We start from the raw sequence: 22,233 nt of genomic DNA on the forward strand, positions 1-22,233 counted from the left end.
TTCTTCACAACCACTTTTTGTTTTTTTTTTTAGATTCCATATATATGTGTTAGCATACGGTATTTGTTTTTCTCTTTCTGACTTACTTCACTCTGTATGACAGTCTCTAGGTCCATCCACCTCATTGCAAATAACTCAATGTTGTTTCTTTTTATGGCTGAGTAATATTCCATTGTATATATGTACCACATCTGCTTTATCCTTTCATCTGTTGATGGACACTTAGGTTGCTTCCATGTCCTGGCTATTGTAAATAGTGCTGCAATGAACACTGGGATACATGACTCTTTTTGAATTATGGTTTTCTCAGGGTATATGCCCAGTAGTGGGATTGCTGGGTTGTATGGTAGTTCTGTTTTTAGTTTTTTAAGGAACCTCCATACTGTTCTCCATAGTGGCTGTATCAGTTTACGTTCCCACCAACAGTGCAAGAGGGTTCCCCTTTCTCCACACCCTCTCCAGCATATACCCTTTGTAGATTTTTTGATGCTGGCTCTTCTGACCAGTGTGAGGTGATATCTCATTGTACTTTTTTTTTTTTTTCACTGTACTTTCGATTTGCATTTCTCAAATGATTAGTGATGTTGAGCATCCTTTCATGTGTTTGTTGGCAATCTGTACATCTTCTTTGGAGAAATGTCTATTTGGGTCTTCTGCCCATTTTTGGATTGGGTTCTTTGTTTTATTAATATTGAGCTGCATGAGCTGCTTGTATATTTTGGAGAATAATCCTTTGTCAGTTGCTTCATTTGCAAATATTTTCTCCCATTCTGAGGGTTGTTCTTTTCATCTTGTTTAGTTTCCTTTGCTGTGCAAAAGCTTTTAAGTTTCGTTACGTCCCATTTGTTTCTTTTTGTTTTTATTTCCATTTCTCTAGGAGCTGGGTCAAAAAGGATCTTGCTGTGATTTATGTCATAGAGTGTTCTGCCTATGTTTTCCTCTAAGAATTTGATAGTGTCTGGCCTTACATTTAGGTCTTTAATCCATTTTGAGTTTATTTTTGTGTATGGTGTTAGGGAGTGTTCTAATTTCATTCTTTTACATGTAGCTGTCCAGTTTTCCCAGCACCACTTATCGAAGAGGCTGTCTATTCTCCATTGTATATTCTTGTCTCATTTATCAAAGATAAGGTAACCATATGTGCATGGGTTTATCTCTGGGCTTTCTATCCTGTTTCATTGATCTATATTTCTGTTTCTGTGCCAGTACCATACTCTCTTGATTACTGCAGCTTTGTAATATAGTCTGAAGTCAGGGAGCCTGATTCCTCCAGCTCCATTTTTATTTCTCAACATTGCTTTGGCTATTCGGGGTCTTTTGTGTTTCAATACAAGCTGTGAAATTTTTTGTTCTAGTTCTGTGAAAAATGCCATTGGTAGTTTGATAGGGATTGCACTGGAACTGAAGATTGCTTTGGGTAGTAGAGTCATTTTCACAATGTTGATTCTTCCAATCCAAGAACATGGTATATCTCTCTATCTGTTTGTATCATGTTTAATTTCTTTCATCAGTGTCTTACAGTTTTCTGCATACAGGTCTTTTGTCTCCTTAGGTAGGTTTATTCCTACGTATTCTATTCTTTTTGTTGCAATGGTAAATGGGAGTGTTTCCTTAATTTCTCTTTCAGATTTTTCATCATTAGTGTATAGGAATGAAAGAGATTTGTGTGTATTAATTTTGTATCCTGCTACTTTACCAAATTCATTGATTAGCTCTAGTAGTTTTCTGGTAGCATCTTTAGGATTTTCTATGTATAGTATCATGTCATCTGCAAATAGTGACAGCTTTACTTCTTCTTTTCCAATTTGGATTCCTTTTCTTTTTCTTCTCTGATTGCTGTGGCTAAACTTCCAAAACTATATTGAATAATAGTGGTGAGAGTGGGCAACCTTGTCTTGTTCCTGATCTTAGTGGAAATGGTTTCAGTTTTTCACCACTGAGAACGATGGGTTTGTCATATATGGCCTGTATTATGTTGAGGTAAGTTCCCTCTATGCTTATTTTCTGGAGGGTTTTTTATCATAAATGGGTGTTGAATTTTGTAGAAGGCTTTTTCTGTGTCTATTGAGATGATCATATGGTTTTTATCCTCAGTTTGTTAATATGATGTATCACATTGATTGCTTTGCATATATTGAAGAATCCTTACATTCCTGGGATAAACCCCACTTGATCATGGTGTATGATCCCTTTAATGTCCTGCTGAATTCTGTCTGTTGAGGATTTTTGCATCTATGTTCATCAGTGATACTGGTGTGTAGTTTTCTTTTTTTGTGACATCTTTGTCTGATTTTGGTATCAGGGTGATGGTGGCCTCGCAGAATGAGTTTGGGAGTGTTCCTCCCTCTGCTATATTTTGGAAGAGTTTGAGAAGAGTAGGTGTTAGCACTTCTCTCAATGTTTGAAAGAATTCACCTGTGAAGCCACCTGGTCCTGGACTCCTGTTTGCTGGATAATTTTTAATCACAGTTTCAATTTCAGAGCTTGTGATTGGTCTGTTTATATTTTCTATTTCTTCCTGGTTCAGTCTCGGAACATTGTGCTTTTCCAAGAATTTGTCCATTTCTTCCAGGTTGTCCATTTTATTGGCATAGAGTTGCTTGTAGTAATCTCTCATGATCCTTTGTATTTCTGCAGTGTCAGTTGTTACTTCTTTTTCATTTCTAATTCTATTGATTTGAGCCTTCTCCCTTTTTTTTCTTGATGAGTCTGGTTAATGGTTTAATCAATTATGCTTATCTTCTCAAAGAACCAGGTTTTAGTTTAATTGATCTTTGCTATCGTTTCCTTCATTTCTTTTTCATTTATTTCAGATCTGATCTTTATGATTTCCTTCCTTCTGCTAACTTTGGGGGTTTTTTTTGTTCTTCTTTCTCTAATTGCTCTAGGTGTAAGGTTAGGTTGTTTATTTGAGGTTTTTCTTGTTTCTTGAGGTAGGATCGTATTGCTATAAACTTCCCTCTTAGAACTGCTTTTGCTGCATCCCGTAGGTTTTGGGTCGTGGTGTTTTCATTGTCATTTGTTCCTAGGTATTTTTTGATTTCCTGTTTGATTTCTTCAGTGATCTCTTGGTTATTTAGTAGCGTATTGTTTAGCCTCCATGTGTTTGTATGTCTTACAGTTTTTTTTCCTGTAATTGATATGTAGTCTCATAGCGTTGTGGTCAGAAAAGATACTTGATACGATTTCAATTTTCTTAAATTTACCAAGGCTTGATTTCTGACCCAAGATATGATCTATCCTGGAGAATGTTCCATGAGCACTTGAGAAGAAAGTGTATTCTGTTGTTTTTGGATGGAATGTCCTATAAATATCAATTAAGTCCATCTTGTGTAATGTGTCATTTAAAGCTTGTGTTTCCTTATTTATTTTCATTTTGGATGATCTGTCCATTGGTGAAAGTGGGGTGTTAAAGTCCCCTACTATGACTGTGTTACTCTCGATTTCCCCTTTTATGACTGTTAGCATTTGCCTTATGTACTGAGACGCTCCTATGTTGGGTGCATAAATATTTACAATTGTTATACCTTCTTCTTGGATTGCTCCCTTGATCACTATGTAGTGTCCTTCATTGTCTCTTATAATAGTCTTTATTTTAAAGTCTATTTTGTCTGATATGAGAACTGCTATTCCAGCTTTCTTTTGATTTCCATTTGCATGGAATATCTTTTTCTACCCCCTCACTTTCAGTCTGTATGTGTCCCTAGGTCTGAAGTGGGTCTCTTGTAGACAGCATATATACGGGTCTTGTTTTTGTACCCATTCAGCCAGTCTATGTCTTTTGGTTGGTGCATTTAATCCATTTACATTTAAGGCAATTATCAATATGTATGTTCCTATTACCATTTTCTTAATTGTTTTGGGTTTGTTTTTGTAGGTCTTTTCCTTCTCTTGTGTTTCCTGCCTAGAGAAGTTCCTTTAGCATTTGTTGTACGGCTGGTTTGGTGGTGCTGAATTCTCTTAGCTTTTGCTTGTAGGTAAAGGTTTTAATTTCTCCATCAAATCTGAATGAGATCCTTGCTGGGTAGAGTAATCTTGGTTGTGGGTTTTCCCCTTTCATCACTTTAAATATGTCCTGCCACTCCCTTCTGACTTGCAGAGTCTCTGCTAAAAGATCAGCTGTTAACCTTATGGGGTTTCCCTTGTATGTTATTTGTTGCTTTTCCCTTGCTGCTTTTAATATTTTTCCTTCAGATTTTATTTTTGATAGTTTGATTAATATAGGTCTTGGCATGTTTATCCTTAGATTCATCCTGTATGGGACTCTCTCTGCTTCCTCGACTTGATTGACTATTTCCTTTCCCATGTTAGGGAAGTTTTCAACTATAATCTCCTCAAATATTTTCTCAGTCCCTTTCTTTTTCTCTTCTTCTTCTGGGACCCCTATAATTCAAATGTTGGTGCATTTAATGTTGTCCCAGAGGTCTCTGAGACTGTCCTCAATTCTTTTCATTCTTTTTTCTTTATTCTGCTCTGCGGTAGTTATTTCCACCATTTTATCTTCCAGGTCATTTATCCGTTCTTCTGCCTCAGTTATTCTGCTATTGATTCCTTCTAGAGAACTTTTAATTTCATTGATTGTGTTGTTCATCATTGTTTGTTTGCTCTTTAGTTCTTCTAGGTCCTTGTTAAACATTTCTTGTATTTTCTCCATTCTATTTCCAAGATTTTGGATCATCTTTACTATCATTACTCTGAATTCTTTTTCAGGTAAGCTGCCTATTTCCTCTTCATTTGTCTGGTCTGGTGGGTTTTTACCTTGCTCCTTCATCTGCTGGGTATTTCTCTGTCTTCTCATTTTGCTTAACTTACTGTGCTTGGGGTCTCCTTTCGCAGGCTGCAGGTTCGTAGTTCACGTTGTTTTTGGTGTCTGCCCCCAGTGGATAAGGTTGGTTCAGTGGGTTGTGTAGGCTTCCTGCTGGAGGGGACTGGTGCCTGTGTTCCGGTGGGTGGGGATGGATCTTTTCTTTCTGGTGGGAAGGACCATGTCTGGTGGTGTGTTTTGGGGTGTCTGTGAACTGATTATGATTTTAGGCAGCCTCTCTGCTAATGGGTGGGGTTGTGTTCCTGTGTTGCTAGCTGTTTGGTATAGGCTGTCCAGCACTGTAGCTTGCTGGTTGCGTGGAGCTGGGTCTTAGCGTTGAGATGGAGATCTCTGTGAGAGCTCTTGCCATTTGATTTTACGTGGGGCTGGGAGGTTTCTGGTGGACAAATGTCCTGAACTAGGCTCTCCCACCTCAGAGGTTCAGGCCTGACACCCGGCCAGAGCACCAAGACCCTGTCAGGCACTCAGCTCAGAAGAAAAGGGAGGAAAAAGAAAGACAGAAAGAAAGAAAATAATAAAATAAATTAAAATAAAAATAAATTATTAAAAATAAAAAAGTAATAAAAATAAAAAGAAAGAACAGAACAACCAAACCAAAAAACAAAGCCACCAATGATAACAAGCGCTAAAAACTATCCAAAAAAAAAAAAAAAAATGGATAACTTCCCTGGGAGAACACACATCGTGCCTCAGGCTGTTAAAACATCATGCTGGCCTCTGCCGCCGCAGGCTCACCCCGCATTCTGTACCTCTCCTTCTCCCTGGCCTGAGTGAGCCAGAGCTCCCGAATCAGCTGCTTCTTTAACCCTGTCCTGTCTGGGTGGGGAACAGACGCCCTCAGGCAACATACGTTCAGAGGAGGGGCCAAATCCAAAGCTGAACTCCATGAGCTGTACGAACAAAGAAGAGAAAGGGAAATCTCTCCCAGATAGGCAAATATCTGGCCTTAGTTTTTAGATAGTTTCATTCCTCTCTGCCTTGCTTTATAATGGACATATTTAGAAATTACATGGCTAAAAAAATTACTACATGATATGAGTAAAATCAGCTAAACAAATAATTGAAACAGTAAAACTGAACAGTAATACAAACCTGGAGTTGAACCAACTATAACTACCTATTTTGAGAAAATTCTCTTTCTTCCGTGAGATAATTTCCAATCTCTTTAATGTGAACACATAATTCAAAATATTTTGATCAAATAAAAGATAATAAATGTATGTTCTGGTAAGAGAAATGTGATAACTATAAATATATGTGAAAGAATATATTTAATGGATGAATGATTATCATGACACTAATATTCTCAAGTAAAATGTACATTTGGTTTTTAAAAATAAGTTTTGGAGATTATGAACAATTAGCACCCATTTAACAAATACTACTTTATATTCAGTATGTAATAGTACAACATAAATAAAAGCAATTATTACTTCAATTATCACTTTAAAATTACCTCAATTGCCATTAAAAATACAAATAAAACAGTCATAGATTGATTGCTTGTTATTTTAATCATAAACCACTGTTCCTTAGAGAACCTGAAAAAAATCATTTTTCCGAACGTTTATTCAACACACAGCTACTGAGGGCCTACTACGTGCCAATAAGCAACTCGACAGGTACAGGGACAAAGCATGGTCACTACTTTCAGCTTTCACAAAGCTTAAGGACTAAAGAAGCGCAGGTAAGTGTGAAATAAATGTTTTAGCTCTAAAATATCTGTAACAGCAACATGTTATGGGAGAGGAAAGAAAGGAGTAATCATTTTCACCTAGCAAGGCTTTAAAAGGTTTCCTGACAGAACAGCATCAGAATTTAGCAAAAAGGGAAGGAAAATACACTGTTTATGCTTAACTGTCAATAAATTACAACTACTATTACAGTGCACAGACACTTCTCAAATTCTATTTCATTTAATTATCTCAACAACCCTTTGGGACCAGCATTTCACAATGAGAAACCAAAGATGTACAGGATAAATAACTCGCCCAAGGTCACATATCTTGTAAATGGAAGGGCCAAGAACGAGTCCAGGTCTCTGTAACTCGATATTCTTTCCACTACATCGGGCTGCCTAAGCTGAGCTTTAAGAATGAGTAAGATTTAAATAAAGAAAAAGAAGAAAACAGAGAAGAAAGACAACAGACAGAAGAGACATAAACATATAATTCATGAATTATCCTAGAGTAAAAAATAACTTCTGTCCTTGGAATATACACAAATACATATGAAATACATATATTTATATATATACACACACATACTAATAAAATAAAAGATATAATGATACAATTGAAAAAGAAACTAAGATAATTCATGAATTACACTGATCAAAAATTCCATACTCAAATCTAATTGCTTAAGAGACTGTTCTATGACTGAGACCATAAGGAAACTACATTAAGATTTCCAAAATGCCTAATTTACAAATCCCTTAGTCACCAAACGCATTCATCAATTAACACTTTTGAGCAAATATAATTCATTAATTAAAATAAAATCAAGGCAACATACCAATAAATACAACACTTCATTAAATTTCTACTTTAACACTCCTATACAATTCCACTGTATTTAAAAAAACCATCTGTTTTATTAATGTCCTTTTTAAGCACAAGAATGTTACAGTGATAAATGTTAAAACAAGTAGTTTCTAATATGAAATGAATCTAAAATAATCAAACTCTACTTTTAACATTATTTGAGAAGAAAATAAATTCTACCTCTGCATTGTGCTTGGTTGTTATTTCCAATTTTTCTTTCTTAGCCCGATGGAGTTTCTTTCTGAGATCAGCAGTAATATCCAAGTCTGTTTCATTTTTAACCATTTGTTTTATATCAGATGAGGCATTCTTCAACCTATAAAATGAGATCAAAATAAAATATAATTATTATTAAGTAAATTTCCAGCATTTCCCATATTTCTGATAACCTATTTTTCAAAAAAAACAGGGGGTAAAAAAAAAAAACAGGGAACACGTTACGGTCCTTACCCTAAAGAAACTAACAGGCCAGTAAAAGATATTGATTTCAAAAGCTAGATAGAAATGCAAAGCAGTATATGACTAGAAACAAACCACTGTCAACTGGGACACCACCATATTGTCCAAGATAGGCAATAAAGGTTATCTGATCCTATCACAAGCTGGCAAGTTTTGGAGAAGACTGAGTTCTTTCCTTTTAACCTTTTTAAATAACATATTTTACTTATTGCAAATATAACACATATTACAAAAAGAGAAAGTATAAGAGAATACAGACTCATGCTTTTAAATGGCAGAGTAAAGTTCTACTCTCTCCCCAAAAGTAAAATTAAAATTTTAACTAATTTAACAGCAAAGAGAATTTAGAGATATAAACTCACAAGTAGAATTAGTACCAGAGATAAGACAACAGCAATAAATACTGGAAGTTGGAACGCAGGTGAATAACTGGTAAGTGATTTATATAAGAGAGCTGAATTCAAAGCCAACAGTAGGAAAAGCAACCTGATTTACACCAGAGTCCCAAAAAGCTTAGTTCACTGGCAACACCTTTCAAAATGGGGGTAAAATCAGAGCAGAAAACAGGAGAATTGGTTGAAAGTCTGCCAAAGAAATAATAAGATCCTCAGATCCTCTACCCTATACACCACACAACTGGGTATTGATTTCTTCCCCACTCTGGCAGAACACTAGGGGTTTATCCCCTGGAGAGGATAAAACAGAACGTCTCTGGATTGGAGACATCAGATACAAATCGGATAAGTGTTCCATACCAAAAGCAAGAGACTCGAGTAAAAAGTTATATAATAAATTATATCCCTGGTCTTTTTTTTTTTTTAAACAGCTAGTTTTTTTTTGTTTGTTTGTTTTTAATTAATTTATTTATTTATTTATTTATGGCTGTGTTGGGTCTTCGTTTCTGTGTGAGGGCTTTCTCTAGTTGTGGCAAGCGGGGGCCACTCTTCATCGCGGTGCGCGGGCCTCTCACTATCGTGGCCTCTCTTGTTGCGGAGCACAGGCTCCAGACGCGCAGGCTCAGTAATTGTGGCTCACGGGCCCAGTTGCTCCGCGGCATGTGGGATCTTCCCAGACCAGGGCTCGAACCCGTGTCCCCTGCATTGGCAGGCAGATTCTCAACCACTGCGCCACCAGGGAAGCCCCTCCCTGGTCTTCTAATACTTATTGTCTAACAGAACAATGTCAGCCAAAGCAGAGACTAGAAGGATCCTCCCTGGAGAATCTAACCAGCAAGGTGAAAAAGATCTAAAGATGCCGATGTTAGGGGTTCTCCAGCAAAACAGCTTAACCAGATCACCCTACAGAGAATGCCTCATACACTGAGCTTCCAATCATCTTTTTAGGCCTCTACTTTTAAATATGAACAGAGAGCCAAGGATCACCAGAAGTTAAGCAGCATCTGATAAGAAAGACAGAGACTACAAGGGGCAGGGAAGAAGTCAAAGATGATGCAGGGAAAAGATAACTTTAAAAAAAGAGAAAGAAAAAACCCCTAATATTAAAATCCTCAGAAAAATAGGAGAGGATAAAAAAAATCCATAAAACAAAAACTGGATGTAATTAAAAATGAAATATTCATAGAACATAAAAGAGCTCTTGGAAATCAAAAACACAAACTAAGAAATGAAAAACTAAATAAATAAATGTAAATTTAAAAATCTCCCAGATGCCTAAAAAAATTCCAAGAGAAAATAATTTCCAATTTAGAATTTTATGCTCAACAAGTACCATTCAAAGACAAGAGTATGAGAAAGGCTATTTCAGATCTACAAGACATCAAAACATTTATAAGGGGCTATTGGAAGACTTGTTTCACCAAAATAAGGACCCACGCTGAGAAAGAAATGGGATCCCAGAAGTAGGGTATTCTAGATAAGAAAACAGCAAAGGGATGTCTAAGATAGTGATGAAAGGAAGCACCCAGTGAAATTTGTGCAGCAAATCACTTAAAGGGCAATCTGTTCCAACTGTACTGGCCAATGCCTCCAGGAGCAATTTCTTTAAGATGAAAAGAGAAAATAACAGAATACATCAACTATGTGAACATATTGAGAGATTTATAAAACTTGGTGGGAGTATGAAGTTGAATTCGTAAGTTCATGGAAATTAAGCCAAGTAAACAATAAATGAGACAACTATTAATTAAATCCAAGAAAAACAAAATGTATACGAGAGAAAAAATTGTCACTGAATACTACTACATGGCTCAACTGGGAAGTTTTGATAATTATATGATAATGTAAACATTGATTAATCTAACCAAGATTATATATCACTAAATGAAGAGAGAATAGAAAAGGGAGGCAAGTATGAATGAAAACTAAATTAAGAACTTCTATAGTGGAAAGTCAGTAGATAATGGCTAAACATGAAAAATGAAATAGCAATATAAAAAAAATTTTTGAAGAGATACTGATTTTAAAAAACTATCTCAGAGAGTTGAAAATGATTCTTCCTAGGGATAAAGAAAGTTATTTGTCTCAAGGTAATAAGTACTGTTATTTTTCCTAACAGCAGTAAGTAAGCCTTTTAGAACAATTAGTCTTTAAATAACATGCATATGTAATTTTTTTAAAATAAGACTAAAATAAAACAACAGAGAATCAATGAAACCAAAATTTGATTCTTTAAATAGATGAATAAACTTGATAAACCTTTGGTTAGCTAGACAAAGAAAAAAGAGAAGAAACTCAAAGTATAAGCAAAGAATAAAAGAGGGAATGGCACTACTAACCTAGAAGGATTATAATGAATACCATGAACAACTTTATGCTAACAAATTAGACAATTTAAATCAAATGGAAAAATTCCTAAAAAGACAGTAGTTACTAAAACTAACTCAAAAAGAAAGAGAAAATCTGAATAGACCTGTAACAGATAACAACATTGAATTAATAATTTTAAAAATCTAATCATAGAGAAAGTCCAAGTCCAGATTCTACCAAACTTTAAGGAAGAAATAATACCAGTCCTCACATTAGAGGAGGAGGAAACACTTCTCCAAATCATTATGAGTCCAGCATTACCTAATACCAAAATATGGCAGACATCTCAAGAAAGGAAGAGTACAGACCAATATCTTTCATGAATAGAGATACAAAAAATCCTCAACAAAACATTAGCAAACCAAATCCAGCAACATCTTGAAAGAATTAAATTACAACATGATTAATTGGGATTTATCCCCAAAATAGAAAATTGGTATAATGTCTGAAACTCAAGTGATGTAATATACCATTTTACTAAAACAAAGGATGAAAACTATATGATCATCTCAATAGATACAGAAAAAGTATTTGACAAAATCCAACACCCATTCATGATTTAAAAAAATAAAAAATAAAAAATAACTCTTAACAAACTAGGAATACAAGGAAATTTCATCAATCTGATAAAGGGCCTCTGTGAAAAACTGCCAAAAAGTAACATCAAACTTAATGGTGAAACACTGAAAGCGTCCCCTAAGACTGGGAACAAAACAAAGATGTCTGCTAGTAATACTTCTATTCAAGACTGTATTGGAGGTTCTAGACAGTGCAATCAGGGAAAAAAAAAAAAAAAAAGGAAAAGAAATAAAAGGCACATATACTGGAAGGGAAGAAGTAAAACTGTCTTTAATTGCAAAGAACATGATCCTGTAAGATTATCCAAAGAAATCCATTATGAAGCAAAAAGACTAGAACTAAAAAACAATTTCAGCAAGGTCACAGAATATAAGATCAATATGCAAAAACCAATCACATTTCTAAACACTAGCAACAAATAATCCAAAACTGAAATTTAAAAAATAATTCCACTTATAATAGTATCAAGTAAATAAAATAGATTTATGATTAAATTTAACAAAAAATGTGCAAGACTTCTACATGGAAAAGCATAAATTATTGTTGAACTAAATTGAAGACCTAAGTAAATGAAAAGACATTCCACATTCACATTCATGTATTTGAAGACTAGGATTTTAAGATGGCCACTTTCCCCAAATTGATCTACAGATTCAACATATTCCCTACCAAAATCCCAGCAGGCTTTTTTTTGCAGAAATTGACAAGCTGACCCTAAAAATTATATGAAAAAGCAAAGGACTCAGAAAAACCAAAATAATCTTTAAGAAAAACTACTGGGAGGACTTGCACCTTCTAAATTCAAAACTTACCATAAAGCTACAGTAATCAAAACAGTAGAGAATTTGAATTAAGAATAAACATGTAAATCAGTGTACCAGAATTGAGACCACAGAAATAAAGTCATATATATACAGTCAATTAATTTTCAACAAAGGTGTCAAGACAATTCAATGGGGAAAAGATAGTCTTATCAACAAATGGTGCTAAAACAACTGATCTCCACAGGCAAAAAGATAAATTTAGACCCTTTCCTCACACCATATACTACAAAGTAACTTAAAATGGAGCCTGGACCTAAATGTAAGAACTAAAATTGTAAAAATTCTAGAAAAAAACTTAGGAGAAAAATCTTCATGACCTTAAGTTGGGCAAAATTTCTTCGATATGAAACCAAAAGCACAATCCATAAAGAAAAAGAATTGAACTTCATAAAAAGTAATAACTTTTATACTTCAAAAGACATTATTAAGAAAATGAAGTCAAGCCAACAAATGGGAAAAGATATTTGCAAATTATATATCTGATAAAGGATTTGTATCCAGAATACATAAAAAACTTCTTTTTTTTAATAAATTTATTTTATTTTTTTTTTATTTTTGGCTGTGTTGGGTCTTCATTGCACACGGGCTTTTCTCTAGTTGTGGCGAGCGGGCGCTGCTCTTCGTTGCAGTGCGCGGGCTTCTCATTGCGGTGGCTTATCTTGTTGTGGAGCATGGGCTTTAGGCGCGTGGGCTTCAGTAGTTGTGGCACATGGGCTTAGTTGCTTCGTGGCATGTGGGATCTTCCCAGACCAGGGCTCGAACCCGTGTCCCCTGCATTGGCAGGCGGATTCTTAACCACTGTGCCACCAGGGAAGCCCCTAGAATATATAAAGAACTCTTGAAGCTCGATAACAAAAAGATGAATAACTCAATTTAAAATCAGGCAAAAGATCTGAATAGGCTTTTGACCAATGAAGATACACAAATGGCCAAGAAAAGCACATGCAAAGATGTTCAACATCATTGCTCACTAGGAAAACACAAAATAAAATCACAATGACATATTACTTTACTCTCACTGGAATGGCTATAATCAAAAAGTCAGAAAACAACAAGTGTTGGGGAGGATGTGGAAATGTATAAAACCCTTATACACTGCTGGTGGAAATGTAAAATGGTTCAGTCACTTTAGAATACAATTTGGCAGTTTCTTAAAAATGTTAACATCAATTTACTATATGATGAAGTAATGGTGCTCCTAAGAATCTACCCAAGAGATATAAAATATGTCTACACAAAGACTTGCACACAAGTGTTTATAGCAGCGTTATTCATAATAGGCAAAATGTGGAAACAACCCAAATGTCCATCAACTGGTGAATGGTTAACTAAAATGTATATATCCATAAAATGGAATAATATTCAGCAATAAGAAGAAACAAAGTACTGACACATGTTACAACATAATAAATCTGAAGAACATGCCTACTGAAAAGAAGCCAGACACAAATGACCACATATTGTATGACCCCATTTATATGAATTGTTCAAAAAAGGCAAATCTATAGAAACAGAAAGTACATTCGTGGTAAATAGCAGAGTTTAAATAACTTCATTGGTCCAGATTCTAGAATTCTGAAGAGTAATTTAACCATTAAAAATTATGACAGATGTATATTAATTTGGCAAGATGTTCCCCCAAAATTGATAAAGCAAGATACTAAATAATGTAAAATATTATTCTAATTTTTTAAATATATATTTATATGTTCAAAAGAAAAGGTCTGGGCAAGTAAATACCAAACTACTGTCGGTAGTTAAATCTAAGTGGTAGGATTATAAGCAGTTTCATTGTTTTATTCATTTGTATTTTTTAAATTATTCTAAAAACATATGCATTATCTGCATTAAAATATACATATCGGGCTTCCCTGGTGGCTCAGTGGTTGAGAATCTGCCTGCCAATGCAGGAGACACGGGTTCGAGCCCTGGTCTGGGAAGATTCCACATGCCACAGAGCAACTGGGCCCGTGAGCCACAATTACTGAGCCTGCGCGTCTGGAGCCTGTGCTCCGCAACAAGAGAGGCCGCGATAGTGAGAGGCCCACGCTCCGCGATGAAGAGTGGCCCCCGCTTGCCACAACTAGAGAAAGCCCTCGCACAGAAACGAAGACCCAACACAGCCATAAATAAATAAAATAAATTAAAAAAAAAAAAATATATATATATATATATCTATGTGTATATATACATCTGCACATATATAAGATAGGATATCAGAGCAAGAAGGAACCTTAAAACACTCTCTTTAGCAGTTTTTGAACCATCTTCCTCACCATAGTGGTGGAGAACCAGCTGATGAGACCGCACTCTTAACCCTTTAAACATCTGATAAAAGAAAAAATTCTTTTTAAGATAAAATTTTAGTAAAGAAAAATATTAATATTTTACTCATTTATTCTCTGCCTTGCTCCAGAAAGGATTTAAGGTAGCTCCTAAAGACAGGTGGGAAACGTTTAGGTAGCAAATCCTATTTATAAAGCAAAGTACATGTTAGTCATGGTACTTACCCCACCCACACATCCTTGCTGAAAAGGTGCTCAAGATCAGTTCTTCTCAAACTAAATGTGAGCAAGGACTATCCCCACCCAACTCCCATTGCTTCTGTAAAATATATTTAAAAGGGATAACTAAAAAAGAAAATGTAAAAACAGATAAAATTCAACTCTAAGTGTTTTTTTATTATTAGAGTCAACAAACAGAAAATTACTCTGTTACATGATTATAAAAGTTTCTAAACACTTGCTTTCAATTTCTGTACTTATTTCTTCGTAAACCACACTTTGAGTTGCACTCTCCAAAATGGCTCCGTTTCGTATTATGGACTCAGAGTTTTTATATTATTCACATGAGATATGAATAAACCAAAGGTAGGCACCTCACCCAAAGGCATATATGAATGGTACAAAAAAGATTGAGCAACAGCAATTCTTAGAATGTAAACTCCAAGAAAAGGAGCAGTTAGCAACAGGAGCTAAAACTAACAGAACGCTTAAGTAGGTAGAGTGATGAATCAGAGTTGGGGCAATGAGGAAATAAGAGGAAACACAGCAACACAGATTGTGGCAAGCCAAGTAAGAATGAATAAGCAGACGAAAAGATTTAGAGAAGTGGAAAAGAATAAGCAAGTCTCTAGGGACTGGAGAAAGTACAGACACTGACTTTTGTACACTGAGTTAACAAAGGAGCATAAAGAGCCACACAGAGTCTCCAAACCCAGTTCTGGTTTCTGTGAGGCATCATTCCTGCTCCTCCAGTCCCATGAAATTTCCACTTCCCTTACCATCCCGGGAGAATTCTTACAATCAGCCTCTCCAACCACTTATTTCTCCCTGCTCCCTGCAACCAAAAGCATTCCTCAACTAGAAGAAGAGACTGGAGGCTTACCTTTGGATATCACCAGAGGCATTATTTGAAGTGTCCAAACTCATGATGAGTCTTCCAACTCTTTTAAAATACCCCACTGTTGCTTAATGATATACTTCGTTATTAATGATTAAAACTGTCCAAGATGTCTGTGGCTTACAGGTTACACAGGCTGAAGTCTGTTAGAATAGTAAACAATATAACAGTAGTTATTTATATGAGTCCTGAGACTAGGGGTGATTTTTCTTTTGTTCTTTGACTTGTCTGTATTTTTAAGATTATTCTTTAAAAAACATGTAAATACTTGTACTTTTTTTTTTTTTAAATACTTGTATTTTTAAAAGCCACAGTGTTTGGGGACTTCCCTGGTGGTCCAGTGGGTACGACTCTGTGCTCCCAGTGCAGGGGGCCCAGGTTCAATCCCTGGTCGGGGAACTAGATCCCACATGCATGCCACAACTAAGAGTTCACATGCCACAACAAAAGGATTCCACGTGCCACAATGAAGACCCCGCATGCCACAACTAAGACCTGACACAGCCTAAATAAACATTTTTTTTAAAGTTTACAAAAATAAAAGCCACAGTGTTTTATTTTTTAAATAAGATTAGAAACAAAAATGACAAAACATTAGAAATTCCTTCTTATAAGAACAAGCTAATACTATAAGATTATTTTAATTTCTCAAATAAAAAGTAATAAAATAGTGACTAATTGTTCTTAAACTGGAAGAGGAATAGGTAGTGCCTATCTCTAGGGCACAGAATTCAGTATGAAAGAAAATGCAGTCCAGGGATGTTTTGGGGTCCCAAAAGACTTTTTCATAAATGAAATATTTTTAATGCAATGTTACAGTCAAAGAGGCCAAGGCACTCCCACATAAAAGATCTTACAATAATTTTCAAAGGCCTTCTCCCAAGGGATTGAAGAGGAAAAAGGAAAGAAGAGAGTATGTGTCACTTACCCTGGCCTTCTCTCCAGAACACTCTTCTACCAGAGATACTCCAAATTATACAGAGTCAACAATTGTAAGTTACTTTACAACAGTATGAAGGAATCTCTGGGTAAACATCTCAACCAGAGAGATAACAATAACTAACTAACTCCAAATAGACACAAATATGAAGATCTCACAAGTGTCTCTTGGTATCCCCAGTAGAAGTCCGATATCCTAAGAATGACCATGAGATTTGGTCTCAGAGAGATCTGAGCTAGGATTCCAATAAGCATCTTACAAGTATGTGGTCATGGGCAAGTCACTTAAACTCTCTGAGCTTGTTTCCTCAACCATAAGGAGATAAATATATCAAGCTCATATATTTGATATTTAAGTAATATACACAGCACATATACAGTACACAGTCACTGTCAGTTTCTATTAATGTAACACAAACCCTCTGCAATCTCTGATAAAGGAAAGGAGTAGGTGACACTTGGGGTGATTTGGTCTGGTTAAAGATGTAATAAAAGAATTGTTTAGTGGGAATTCCCTAATGGTCCAGTGGTTAGGACTTGGAGCTCTCACTGCCAGGGGCCTGGGTTCAATCCCTGGTGGGGGACTAAGATCTCGCAAGTCATGTGGCACAACCAAAAAAATAAATAAATAAAAATTAAAAGGGCCCATTGAGAGGCCAGGACACTGAGTGATAAATGACCCACCAAGGCACACCATTATGAAAAAAAAACAGAATTGTTTAGTAAAACTGTAGATATACAGGGATAGCTAGAAGATGCCCCCCCCCAAAAAAAAATCTAAACTGATCTGTCCCTGCTCCCAATAAACAACCCTGAGAGAGATCACTGAAAGAAAACAGACTCAAATAAGCCAACTGAGATGTAGACTCAAAACACAGTACTGAGAACTGACTAATGGCTCCTACAGCCAAACACTAAGGGATCTTCAAAACAGTCAGTGATTCACACAGCTGATGCAGAACAGTTTGACCTAGGACAAAGAAGACAAAACTTTTACCAAGATGGGGGGAAAAATATCCCATTTCTCCAGGGACCTAAATACAAAGTTTGGGAATAGTGGTAGACAAGCTAACACCACTATCATTAATCTATTGAGCACCTAGTAAAATGCCAAGCACTGTGTTTGGTACTTTATTTATACATAGAACTATAGAACTCCAACCCTTACAACACTGCAATGTAAAGATTATCCTTTTCAACAGAGAAAACTAAGAGATTAGAAGTAATTTGTCAAAAGACACATAGTTACAGAACCATAATTCCAACTCACTACTATCTATCTATCTAACTCTAAAGCCCAAGCTCTTTCTACAAGGTCATTGTTGATACAGTTAAACTATAAATTACCTTACCTGAGGTTCATTATCCTCATTTCAATTACAGAAACTCATCTAATTCAGAAAGGCTTAAATGACTTGCCTAAGGCCAGTCAGCTACTAAGTAGGGGACAGCAAGGACTCAATCAAGCTCTTCTGATACTGAGTCCCAAAATCTTTTCATCTTACCACCAGGCCCCCAAAGCTCAGACTCCAGAGGAACTGCCTTCAGAATGGAAGTAAAAGAGTTAGAAGGGACTGTTCCATACTTAAGAGTAATGTACAAGGCTCAAAAGTATATATAAAATGTCTCTATTTTTGTGAAAAGGATGAAATACACACACGTATGCATATGTGTCACAACAGGCACAAACAGAACCTCTCTTTACCTCACAGGAAAAGAATTTATATACTTAGGGCCTTAATAATGTCTACGTTTTTTGTTTTGTTTTGATCTTGGGCAGAGAAGTGTGGGAAGAGGTAGTTTACCAAATTTTAACATAGTTGTTTCAATAAAGCTAAATTGAAGGCAACCACCATTTTTCAGTGTATTATTTTGCTATGTAACATCTTCAAATCTGAATGGTCTTCTAGAGAGAAAATCGTCTTCTATAGCTCAGGTGCAAGTTTCATTAACTTCCAGATCACTGATACAGATAACGTAGTAGGTAGATGGTCCCCATGATCTCTGCCCCCTGGTGTTTCTCTCTTGTATAATACCCTCCCCTTTACTGCGGGCAGAACCTGTGACTTGCTTCTGACCAACAGGATATGGCAAAGGTGACAGGCTGCACTCCCATGATTATACTATGTTATATAAGACTCTATCCTAGCAGAGTGAAGTGACAGACAACCTCTAGCTGATCGTGAAGAAGCACACTGTCACGCTGTGAACTGCCTACGGAGCGGGCCACATGGCAGGGAACTGCAGGCAGCCTCCAACCCACAGGCAGTAAAAAGCCGGATCCCTCGGTCATACAGATGCCAACAGGAAATACATTCTGCCAACAACCTGAATGAACTGGGTAGCAGATTCTTTCCAGTCAAGCCTCCAGATGAGAACACAGCCAGCAGCACCTTGACAGCAACTTAGTGAAACTCTGAACAGAGGGCACACCTAAGCGGTGCCCAGATTCCTGACCTACAGAGACTGAGAAATAATAAATGAGGGCTGTTTGAAGCCACTAACTTTTTGGTAACTTGTTACATAACAAAAGAAAACTAATATGTATAAGAAGCTTGAAAATGCTTTTGCAGGGTTAAATAGAAAAAAAAAAGAGTGACATGTAAACTGCAAAATGGGTTCTTACCCCAGCCCTGCCTGTGTGTGTCTTTTATAAAGTCTCTTTGTTTTTCTATAGTTTAATTTCCTAATTAATTTACATAACAGAGTTTATAAAAATCCTATCTAAGGTAACTAGATAGAGAAAAGTGGGCAATATTTACAAAAAACAAATAATTACAAAATACAAATGAATAAGGGCAAACCACCAACAGCCACAAAACCTGCACGGAGTGGCGGTATCTACAGAGAAGAAAGCAGAGGAAAATAACAAGTATGCATCTGAAAGGACCCCCAAAGGGTCAACAGACAGTTAATGGAAAGCACTGTAGTACAACCTGAGAGCAGCAGCTGAAAGTGGCACATGAAACAGGCGTATGGTAAGAGAGTACTGAAAGGGTTGGTACAGTCCAGCCTCACAGACCTTCATAACTGACCTGTCAAGTTACTTCCTGGACAGGGGCCCACACTAATGAGAATCAGTAGAGGCTGGAATCAAAACTGAGCAGGATAGGGGCAACGAAGACAAAGTAAAGAGATGGCCCAGACCAAACTGTAGGAGGAAATAGGACAAGGAAATCTCAGAACCAAGCCACCATAGTTTTTAACACTCACAATAAACAAAAGACAGGGTTCTGTGAAGTTAGAAAAGTTTTCCTGAACCTTGCTCAAAGTTCAGGTAAACTAACCTTTCATAAAAATAAGCAACAGAAAAGTAGGGTGGTCAAATCCCATACAAACATAAGGAAATAGAGAGTAAGGAACAGAATGGACTCCTATAAATGAAAGAATGACAGAAAGACATGCCCACAAAACAGATGAAAATCATAACTTAGTATTTCAAAATGAGCTACAAGACATTAACAAAATGGTATAAGGCATGAAAGAATAGGAATCAAAATTAGAGACTGAATAAGGCACTTAAATACTGAACTGACTTCTCTTAAATAAATAAATATAAATATCAGAAAAATTAAAATAAAATTTTAAAAAACCTCAGAAATAGGGCTTCCCTGGTGGCGCAGTGGTTGAGAATCTGCCTGCTAATGCAGGGGACACGGGTTCGAGCCCTGGTCTGGGAAGATCCCACATGCCGCGGAGCAACTAGGCCGGTGAGCCACAGCTACTGAGCCTGCGTGTCTGGAGCTTGTGCTCTGCAACAAGAGAGGCCGCGACAGTGAGAGGCCCGTGCACCGCGATGAAGAGTGGCCCCCGCTCGCCGCAAGTAGAGGAAGCCCTCCCACAGAAACGAAGACCCAACACAGCCAAAAATAAAAATAAATAATTAAAAAAAAAAAAAAAAACCTCAGAAATAAGGTGAAAAAGATCAGAAAGAATTAGAAATTAAAAATCATTTCTGCAAGGAAGATTAAATTAGAGGGAACAAGAGTAAATACACATGTTCAAAAAAATGCCTTTAAGGACGTATGAAGCGAAAAAGAAGTAAAATTTTTAAATAAAAATTTAAGAAAGAGATCAAAATGATTCAAGAGAAAGTGAAAAAATACTGAAAATACCCAAAGAATAACCAACATGCGGACAACAGGAGTCCCTGAATAAGAAGATCAAAGCAAGGGAAACAGAACAAACACTAAAAACTGTAATTCAAGAAAACTGTCCTGAAATACAAAAAGATTTTAATCCACACTTTCAACAAACAAACTGCATATCTGAGAATACTAACCCAGCACAACCAACAACAAGACACATTCTAAGATAATTACTGGACTTTAACAAAAACTTGTACACAAATGTTCATAGCACCATTGTTCATAAATAGCCAAAAAGTGAAAACAACCCAAATATCCATCAATTGGCCCATATATAAACAAAATATGAAATATTATTCAACGATAAAAAGAAATGAAGTACCAACATATGCCACAACATAGATGAACGTTGAAAACATTATGCTAAGTGAAAGAAGCCAGATGCAAAAGGCCACATATTGTATAACTTCATTTATGTGAAATTTCCAGAATAGGTAAATCTATAGAAACAGAAAACAGACTTGTGGTTATCAGAGGGTAGAGAGAGGGGGAATTGGGTCTGAGTTCTAGCAGGTTATGAGGATTCTTTTGGCGGGGGGGTGGGGGGGGTGGGCGGTGATGGAAATGTTCTGGAATTAGATAATGGTGATTGCTGTACAGCTTAGTGAATATATTGAAAACCATCAAATTGTATACTTTAAAATGGAGAATTTTATGTTGTGAATTATATCCCAATTTTTTAAATTCATCATCATAAAAAATATATGCTGTCTATAGCCTCCTTTAGCAAACTCTTATTTTCTTCCCCTCTCCGATATCAGCTCTTGATGACACTAGGGTTCAAGGGCCTACCTGTATTTTAGGAAAACTAAATCAACAAAGGGCCAAATGTAGGTCTGTGGTCGAATTTAAACTATGATGGGACTTCTATGCTATTGAATATAGCAGAGATGTAGCAAAATCTCCCTTTTCTTTCACAAGAATGGAAAGAGGAAATGATGAGGAAGCTAAAGTAGCTAGGTACAGTAATGAAAACATCAGTGGAATATTTTCATTTAGCTAAGCCAAAGAAATGCAGGGTCCCCACATAAATACATGTTCCTAGCTTTACTTGAAACTTCCCTATGAAATGTTACAAGTTAAGATAAACAATAATTTGACTAATCTATATGTGTAATTAAAAATTTCTTATGATATGCAATCAATGACAGCCTTTCTCTTCAGCCTCAATATCTGTGTAACTCTTTAAATAATGCTTTCCATTTGAAAATATTCAATTCATCATTATCTATGAACAAATTGATACCCCAAAGCCACTCCCTGCTGTCATCATTCCTACTGTGGCAAACAACCCTTCTCCAGGTATCATGCTCAAGACTCCATAGATTATCTCATTTCACGCTACACCAACCCCAAGGGAAGATACCATTAATATCCCCATTTTATACCAGGGGGAAACTGGGGCTTAAAGATAATTCAGTCACTTGTCCCAAGTCACATCTCTAGTAAGTGACAAAGTCAGGATTCAAAGCCCCATCAATCCACCTAGAATGAGAAATCCCTGACTCCAGAGCTCTGCTGTGTGCCTTGCTATTGAACTTCAAGACATGGCTCACCCCATGGCTTCCCGTGCTTGTCAGGGAAGCACTCTGCTCGATACTGCAGATATCTTAAACACAGATCATTCTTTCACACTTCCAAACTAACTACAACTCAGGGTCTTCTTAATGAGAGATGACTCAGACTTCCAGTGGATTTCTCAATCTGGATGGAATTTCCACAGGGCTGGGCCAAAACCAGGGCATC

The 22,233-nt window shown here is 36.3% G+C and overlaps 1 protein-coding gene across 10 annotated transcripts in view; it reads right to left on the reverse strand.

Moving 5' to 3' along the window:
* The window catches only part of CCDC171 (coiled-coil domain containing 171), a 364,663-nt gene that overhangs the window by 340,311 nt on the left and 2,119 nt on the right, over window positions 1-22,233 (reverse strand). For 8 of the 10 annotated variants that reach the window (XM_059924684.1, XM_059924679.1, XM_059924678.1 and 5 more), the window contains exons 3-5: window positions 15,386-15,543; window positions 7,552-7,687; window positions 5,575-5,715 (exon numbers count right to left, since the gene is read on the reverse strand). In XM_059924684.1, coding sequence (XP_059780667.1) covers window positions 5,575-5,715; window positions 7,552-7,687; window positions 15,386-15,429 — 321 coding nt within the window. In that variant the 5' untranslated portion in view covers window positions 15,430-15,543. The remainder of the gene's footprint in view (window positions 1-5,574; window positions 5,716-7,551; window positions 7,688-15,385; window positions 15,544-22,233) is intronic. The other 2 variants (XM_059924676.1, XM_059924681.1) reach the window with 2 other exon arrangements.

The sequence above is a fragment of the Balaenoptera ricei genome, chromosome 6 (genome assembly GCF_028023285.1).
Source record: "Balaenoptera ricei isolate mBalRic1 chromosome 6, mBalRic1.hap2, whole genome shotgun sequence".
NCBI classification, from domain to species: Eukaryota; Metazoa; Chordata; class Mammalia; order Artiodactyla; family Balaenopteridae; genus Balaenoptera; species Balaenoptera ricei.